General features: G+C 47.8%; 1 protein-coding gene across 4 annotated transcripts in view; it reads right to left on the bottom strand.

Moving 5' to 3' along the window:
- PTK2B (protein tyrosine kinase 2 beta) overlaps positions 1-8,754 on the bottom strand; it is a 121,032-nt gene that overhangs the window by 2,102 nt on the left and 110,176 nt on the right. For 3 of the 4 annotated variants that reach the window (XM_084767174.1, XM_084767175.1, XM_084767176.1), the window contains exons 24-30: positions 7,864-7,989; positions 3,250-3,396; positions 3,110-3,145; positions 2,767-2,791; positions 1,803-1,849; positions 1,033-1,170; positions 717-797 (exon numbers count right to left, since the gene is read on the bottom strand). In XM_084767174.1, coding sequence (XP_084623300.1) covers positions 717-797; positions 1,033-1,170; positions 1,803-1,849; positions 2,767-2,791; positions 3,110-3,145; positions 3,250-3,396; positions 7,864-7,989 — 600 coding nt within the window. The remainder of the gene's footprint in view (positions 1-716; positions 798-1,032; positions 1,171-1,802; positions 1,850-2,766; positions 2,792-3,109; positions 3,146-3,249; positions 3,397-7,863; positions 7,990-8,754) is intronic. The other variant, XM_084767177.1, reaches the window with a different exon arrangement.

Below are 8,754 nucleotides of genomic sequence, written 5' to 3'. Positions count from 1 at the left end.
ACAGATCTCTTTCCTGTGGCTACAGGAAACTTTGCCTGTTCATTCTTGAACAGTCCTGGAGGTCAGAATTCTGAAATGAGTACCATGGGGAGTCAGGGGTGGGGGTGGGGCTAAGATCATCAACAGAGCTGTGCTCCAGTTAAAAGAGTACAGGCAGGGGGAGTCTGTTCCTTGCTTCTTCCAGCTCTGAGGTTATGCCTTTCTTACCTTGTATGTAGAAGGACTTCAGCTGTTGTCACATTCCCTGTCCCTGATTCTGACCCTCTTCCCTGGATATTCCATCATATCCTCTCCTGCTTGAGACACTTAACTCGTATCATCACAATAAAGTTCCTTTTGCCATGTAAAGTACTCTGTGTATGGGGGAGGGGCTGTCACATCTTTTGAGACATCCTTTTGCATCCTTCCATCAGAACACCAGGACTCCTCCTTGACTTCAGCAATACTCTGCTATCTCTCTGAGATGTTTGCTAGGTAAAGGACAGGTCACTGGAAGGAAGGATGGAGTGCTCTTCTTTGCCTATAGCCATTGAGACTATTTGACACTTAGCCTGAGCCCCAGAACAGGCTCAGTGCTAACTGGCATTAATTGCTCTAATGCTCTGCAGAGAGCATCTGTTGGGAAAATTAAGGCTGCTCAGGTGGCCCCAGTGAGTGAATTATAGCCAGGGACAGGAAGATGTACAGCAGGCATGGCTGAGAAGAGAGACACTCACCTCTGTCCTAGAAGATGATGGCAAGGAGGGCAGGAGGTCGTCCACACTCCCGATGAGCTTCCGCAGGTTCAGCCCCACGTTCTAACAGAGCAAGAGTGGGGCAGCTGTTCCAGTTGCTTTAGGAAAAGCTGCTCCTCCTGGGACTGCACTCTGGGAGGCATCTGCCCCCTGGGACCACCTGGGATTGGACTCCCTAGGGTCCCTTGTTCCCCTGGGGTCTATGAGGCTGGCCAATGAGAGGGGCACAGTAGTTTTCTTTCCAGCATTAGGCTGGGCAGCGCCTACCTCCATGATCCACTTCCACCCTGTCAATTACCTTCACCACTACCACATACTCCTCAGGGGGCAGCTGGCTGAGCCTGTTCTTGAGTTCCAACACGGCCTCCACCAGGGTCATGACATTGTGGTACACGGGGTCATCGGTCCTGTCCAGGTTGGCTGTGGGTTGAATGGACTGAAAGAGAGGAGTAGCTGTCCAGTGGCTCATGGGGAGCGAGGGGGGCCCCTCTATCACTCTTATTCCTTGCTGGCAATGCACAGATATCAGCCAGTGAAAAGGCCTATGCTTTGCAAGAGCAGCACTCTATCCCAGGGGTAGAACCTCCCCTCTGTCTCCGGGGTCACACTCCTCTGATTGGAGAACCCAAACAAAAATGTTGGCATGTTAGAGAAGCATCCAGTAGCATACAAGCCCAGTCTAAACATCAGCTGGCTTTAGGGTCTTTGTTGTCTTAACATTTCTCAGGTAATTTTTGTATGAAGCTGATGCTGAGAAAACACATATTATGGAACCAAGAAAACCAGTAGGCAGTAGGATGCTGGGATCTGAGGGACGGCGGGTCAGGAAGAGAAGAGACCCACGCCTCCGATCCTAGGTTGAATCAATGAAACCTTTCCCCTAATAAGGGGAAAAAAAACTGGCTCTTCTCCTCCCATTTTGTCATGAATTAGCTAGGAAGCCTTAGGCAAGATGCATCTGCTCTCTGGTTCATGTTTCTACATTAAGGACACTGAACTGGATTATTTCTGAGGGCCTCTGAGCATTTCGGGTCTATGGTTTTTAGCAGTTGTAATCCTAATACATACCTGAGCGCCGAGTCGTGGTGGCTTCTGTGGGGGCCCTGTGAACTCCGCTACAATAGAAGGACAGGGAGTAGGTGAAGGTCTCAGCACCTGGTCTTTCTCTTTCTATCTTCTTACAATCAAGCCAATGCCCCATCTCTACCATTAGGAGACCCCCCAAAAGTGTAAACCCCTAATTCTGGGAAGATGACCAAGGATCATGGTCTTCCTGCCTTCCTAGTAGCCAGGGACAAGATCTGCCCATGGCCTAGAAAGAAAAAGTCAAAGCAGGGATGCATGAGTGCAGCAAGTGTGTGTGTGTGTGTGTGTGGGGGGGGACTCCATGATTTGGTGTGCTTCCTCCAAGATGGGCAAGTTCCCAAGGGACAGCAATGCTGGCTTTGAGCATCTGTGGGAAAGGAACCCACAGTCTACAGTTGGCCATCTGTAGAGCCCACCCTGGTACAGTGGCACCTCGGGGGAGGGGTAGATTTTAAGACCTATGATGATGATTCGTCATACTGTTGACTCTACTCTCAACCATCAACGGCACATACATACAGCCTGGGGGAGCTGCTGTAACAGTGAGCAAAGATGCAAGCCAGTAAGCTTGCTTCTGATCTCACCACCGTACAGGAGCTGGTTCACCCAAGGCAGGCGCTTACACGCCCGGTCTTAGTTTTCATCTGGAAAGTGAAATCATTAGCTTAGGAACCAGAAACAGGGAGAGGGCTCAAAGAGGTCGCCAGCTCTGGAAGAGTAGGAAGGGCCAAGGCAGATGGACGGCAGGAAGCTGGGTAGAGTTGAAGGGGAGGTGCCTTCCAGAGCCAGAATGTCTCCACACATTCAGGATACAAGGCAGATGATACATCTTCCTTCTTAAAATCAAAAACAGTCCTCTGCTCCTTGCAGGACAGTGAGCAAGGAAGGATAGGACAACACCCCCCAACACACCCTAGGCAGAAACTTCCCCCAAGGAAGCACTCACTGTAGCCAGCCTCCTTCTCTGGGGTCTGTAAGGAAAAAGAAGAGAAGAAGGAGTCATTGCTCAGCCTCCAGGAAACATCCTAGCCCCTCGCTGGCTACCCCCTTCTAGTTTAGGCATAATAGCCACAAATGAGGGGATCTGAGAGCTCCTGACCCCAAGTGACCTTTCTAGAGGCCCAAGGCAGCACTGACAACATGGGCTTTCACGTGGGAGGGGAGCATGGGGTCAGCCTAAAGGCAGAAAGAGGCAGACCCAGGGGTCTCGCATGTGGGTCCTGAGAAGATAAGGCTTTTTTTTTTTTTTTTCAGGCTGTGGCTCTGAGAGACCTTTCCAGGTGACTTACCAGAGGGGACTTGTCATTCATATAAACCATAGGGTCCTGCAGAGGAGATCAAAGCAAAGGACTTAGATTCCAGAGTAGAAAGTATGGAGCAGGGGGGGGGCATCCACCCAAGCGGGTAGGGACAGAGCAGGGCTATTTACCAAGCTTCTCTCCTCACGCCTCAGCCACTGGGAATCTTCCACCATCTGCTTCTGCTGTCTGTCCAGGACCTGCCTTATCTTGGTCTTCTCTGCCTCCCAGAGCTGCTGGGCCTCTTCTCGGCTACTGGGTCGGATGAAGTCCTCCTCCTGTGAGGACAACAGAGGCAATAAGCCCTGGCCTCAGGCTTGGACCAGGGTGCTCTGCTGAAGAGCCCCAGGGGGTGCCAACCCCTTGGCACTGCCTGCTGCTCTTCTCTTGTCTCTTTCTAAAGCCACAGCCACAAATGCAGACAGGCTTGCTCTGGTCTCAGCCTCATCCATATGCCTGGCTGTAACAGGGTACCAAACCCCCAAGCACTGGGTCCAAGCCACCACACGATCTGCCAGTGACCATTGCTTTTCAACCGTCTCCACCCATTTTCTTGGCTGGCATTTGTAGTGACTGCTGACACTTAACAGACTCAGAAATACAAGACCTGTCCCAAACCCTAAGCACTATGGAGACAGGTCTGGAAGCTTCCATAGGCAGTGGGGCTTCCTCGAGCTCCAGGTGTACATGAACTGTTTGATCCCATCAATCATGCATTCTTGCTTAAGACAACAGCTTGAATGATATAACTGGAGGTTAAAAGAAATGAATGAGCTAAGAGATAAGAGGAACAAGGAAGCTTCCAGAAGCCCAAGTCTGCAGACACGAGATGAATGCTATCTCCTCGTCACTAGCCCTAGTTCTGATCTTCACTCACCTGTAGGGCCTTGGACTTATTCTTAGCTTTGTTTCTTAGGTAGGTGTTGGTGTTTTTTTATTCACCCTCAGTCTTCCCAGGGTGCAAGTGCATAATTCTTTTTCTCAAACTATTTTGCTTTTCGTCTACTGTGAGTGATCACTGTGGCCTCCTGGATCTACTAGGGGAAGAAGGTTGTGTGTGTGTGTCTTCCTCTTGATTGCAAAACCCTTTGCCAGTGACAGGGTCCTTTTGTGACATGAACACCAGAAGTTCGTGTTATGGTTTGAGTGTGCCCCCCGCCCCTAGGGTTCATGTGTCAGGGATTGGATTTTCAGGGCAACGGTGTTGAGAGGCGGGGAGAGTTAAAGATCGTGGGGGCACTGACTTCATGAGAGGGCTAACACATGCGTGGGCTCCTGATAGAGGGGTGACTTTGCCTCTCGGCCCTCTCTCTGTGCTCTCTCAACCACGTGATGTCTTCTGCCATGTTAGGAAACAGCAGGAGGGCCTCACTGGAGGTGGTGGCCCTTGATCTTGACCTTTCAAGTCCCTCAAACTGGAAGTAATAAACTTGGGTCCAGTATAAGTCACCCGGTCTCAGGTACCCCGTATTAGAAGCACACAAGGGATCAACACAGTCTCTTCCCTTTGAAGTGGCCAGTTTATAGGTCACTTAAAGAAAATGCTAAATTTAAAAAAATCATATATATTTTTAACAAGCCATATCTCTGCCAGGCCTCTGAAGAGTTCCCCACTAACCCTATCAAAGAGGCTTGCTTATTACAGTATAGGTTTAAAATGGTTGTACTGGGGTACGTTGCCCATCACTGATACATATTCAATTACTGGTGCTGATTTCTTACAATACTCTTTATCCAATCCATTCAGCAACTATTTGTCAAACAGCTGCTGTGTGGCAGGCATGGAGCTGGATGCTGGGAGAACAACAGTTTTAAAAACCGCTATGTTTCTGTTCTCATAGGGCTACATAGATAATAGACAGGAAAGTTATTTATGCCCCTAACATGACACTATCTATTATGGTGTCATGTGGCCAGTGGTCCTCAGTGGAGCCCAGCAGGCGCCTGTCCATGTTCTTAGCACCTCAAAACCGAGCTAACTAACCATCTTTTCTGTGTGAAGTACTGGCCTTGGGTATTTTGTTATGGGAACAGAAAACAGACTAAGGCACCAATGCTCCAAAAATGAAGGTAAACATTTTAAAGTTTAAAATATCCCCAGTTACTGGACACCTGTAATCCCAGCACTGTGGGAGGCAGAACCAGACAGATCTCTGTGAATTTGAGGCCAGCTTGGTCTACTAAGTGAGTTTAGGACAGCTGAGGCTACACAGAGAAACTCTATCTTGAAAAACAAACAAATAAAAAAGATCCCCAGTTAAATCCAATACTGGTCTATGGCTACCCCGGGCTTTTAATAAATGGTCAAACTAAGGGTGAGAAGTTTTAATTACAAGGTTAGAAATATAAAATAAAGCACATAGACTGAGGAAGACTAAATACTGATAGGGTAGGTTACTAGAGTCCAAAATCTACTATGTAGTCTTACAGGTCTTAAGAGAGCCCCACAGGTTATATGTGCTGTATGCTCCAGGCTTGAGCTTGGCAAACATTTTAGCAAATACACGCTGGAAGGCTTGTTCTGATGCCTTCTAATTACATAACAAAACTAAAGGGTAAAAGGGAGAAGCCTTTTGCTTTATTCAGTCTGTGTATGTATGTGAGTGTGTGTGTGTGTGTGTGCACGCACACGTGCTCTCATGTGTGTTTGCATGTGCATGTGGAGGCCGGAAGTCACCTACCTCAACTGCTTTCCACATCCTTGAAGCATGTATCTCCCTACACCGAACTGAGAACTCACTGATATGAGCTAGTCTACCTAGCCACCTTGCTCCCGGGATTCTCTGTGTTCCTAGAGCTACAATTACAGGTGGACCAGTGCACCCACCCACCCAGCATTTAGGTGAGTTAGAGGATGCAAACTCTGGTCTTCATGCCTACACAGCAAGCACCTTATCCACAGAGCCTTCTCCCCAGCTCCAGTGATTCCAAGGCTCATGAGATGCTTTTTTCTAATTGCTATCGTTCATCCTTGATGCCCTAGTTACACCTCCATATAAAACCTTCCTTGTTCTAGCAAAGCAGTGCCCCGCCCCTTACCGCATAGATTTTTGCCACTAAGTCTTGGTCCCTAGTGCTACATCTTTTTTTGTCCATCCCCTACAGTCCAGTGTGTCCCTTTCTAGAGCTTCCCCGGGAGGGATACAGGCCAGCATGCACCTGTGCCCTGAAGACAAAGCCTCCCGGTTCTTCCTTCAGCACCTAGGACAGCACTCTGTTCCTCCCTTATGAATAAACTTCATTATGGAATTATGATAACAGCACCCCCCCCCACCCCAGGAGGGAGATGGCTACCATCATCGTTGTGTGATGCTCCTCAGACTCCCAGAGGAGCCATGCTATAGAGAAAATCACTTTGCTGTCTCTGAATCTTTGTTAAATACTTTAAGATGCTTCGTGGGAACGCTGTTATATCTTATTAGCATGCCACTGGAACGAGACTGTCTCATATATACCATAAAATGGAGTTTATACTTAATTAACTTAAAAAAACCTATTTAAAGAAGTGTTCATTATGTTCTTTCAGGCAGAGTTCCATTCTGACAATCACTTCTAACCCCTGTGACACACTGCACACACAGAGAAAAGCCCTGCCCAGGCTGTCTTTATGGAACTGAAAGAAGTCCTGAAAAAAAAAAAAAGAAGTCCTGGCAGCGAAATACAGCTGAGACAAAGGCAGTGCTGCCCCTCACAGGCACTAAATAGCCTCTTTCCAAAAGAACACCACTTTAGACAAAGCTTTCTGAAACTTAATTAACGATAAATAAAGAGTCCAGGGCAGGGGTGGGGTTGGTGAGCATTGCCTAAATTATAGCACATGCTTAAAACTGTGGTTTAATTATGGTTAAGCACATATGAAGACAGAAATTGGTTAAATTAATGTAAGAGAGAAAAATAGAGTGAGTTTGGAGAAATTTGACTTCATAACAGATCTTGTTGCCTGGAATTCTAAATTACGCTCATTTAAAATTTTTTTACTAAATTAAGAACAACAGCATAGTAGAGTATCAACATAATTGCCTATGTTCTGCAAATGCATTGTAATAAATGTGCGGCTTTTCACAAAGAGATTCAGAGTTATGCATTTGAGTCTGAAATGTATATGCATATACAGCCAAAGCTAAAATGGTAAGTGTTTTGGTCTGTCTCATAGCTTAGTAAAATATAGCAAATGCTCACAGCACAGGGCAACAAGGGTGCAGGTGGACATCTGCTTACAAGCTAAGGTGCTCAGTGCAGAAGCCTTGAGCATCCACTCTGTGAAGCCCTCAGGGCCTCGCCAATCACTGAAGAGAAAGAGGCTTGTGAACTCGTATCCACACCGGCCTCTACCCTTCATTCCCAGAATCCCACTTGCAAAAGCAGCAGGAAAAGCAGCTAGGAGGAAGTCTTCCCTGAGGGGATAGATTATAGCAACCAAAGCAGTCAGTTAGGAAAACAGCAGGAGGAGAAGCCTCCAGGATCCTTTATGCCATAGCAAACCCTAAACCCGGCTACGCTCTGCTTACAAAGCCTCTACGCTGCCTATTGTACCTGACTCCTGGGAGAACCCACCATCATTGGCCACAACACCAGTATGGACGAAAGCAAGTCCTATCCAGCTAATGTGTTTGTAAAAGGCAGAGGGCCACAGAAGCCCTCCGGTAGTCTGACCGGCATGTGGAAACACGGAGCACATCCCAGGCCACCCCCCTCCAGCAGCCTCCGTGGCAAGGCTGACACCCCAGCATGCAGAGTCCTCTTACCCGCATGCTGTGGCGCTTGAAGACATTGTGCCGGTGGAGAGGTGGGGTGTGCAGCGAGTTAACAGGAGATGGGTACTCCATAGGGCTGGTAAGCGTAGGAGAGCTGGCACACAGACCCTCAGGGACCTATTCATGAGAAGCAAAGAAGCACAAGGCACAGGGACAAGGCAAGAGGGTGGACAATTTGCTGCTACGAACGGGAGCACAAAAAAAAAGAGGCTGGGTGCACACCATGGGGTGCAGACTGGCTCTACCATGGCAGATAAGGAACGGAATGGAATGTTTCCCTGGCCCTGCCGAAGAGCCATGTGGCTTCTGACCTGCCAGACGCTCCTCCTACACAATGCTCTCTGCACAGGGGGACTCCCACAGACCTTTCATCTCCTGAGACCAAGGGTAGGACCTTAGGAAGAGAGTTATGTTCCGTAGTTGTGACATAGCTTAGAGTAAGCCTGCAGATAAGGACTGCACACATACACACACAGTTATCCCTCAGTGTCCCGGGGGTGTGTGGCTCCAGGATGCACTGTAGATGTGGAATCCCTTACATCAAATGGTGTTATGTGTGTGTCTACAGCTGTCCTCTAGATCACTTATATTGAATACTATGTAAAGGCTATGTAAGTGTCCCAGTATATTGTTTGGGGAATAATGACAATAAAACTTTGTACCTATTTCATGGAGTATGGGCTTTGTTCTTTTCTTTTTTCATATATTCTATTCTTGGTTGGTTGAGTCCACAGGGGCAAACCCCCAAAATAAATATTTTCATATTCTCTCTCTCCTCTCTCTCTCTCTCTCTCTCTCTCTCTCTCTCTCTCTCTCTCTCTCTCTCTGTCTCTCTCTGTATGTGTCTAGGGTAAAATTATTTTGATTAAAAACATGTTCCAT

This window comes from Acomys minous (genome assembly GCF_964271855.1).
Source record: "Acomys minous genome assembly, chromosome: 18".
Taxonomy (NCBI): domain Eukaryota; kingdom Metazoa; phylum Chordata; class Mammalia; order Rodentia; family Muridae; genus Acomys; species Acomys minous.
This window is presented reverse-complemented; position numbering and strand designations above follow the sequence as displayed.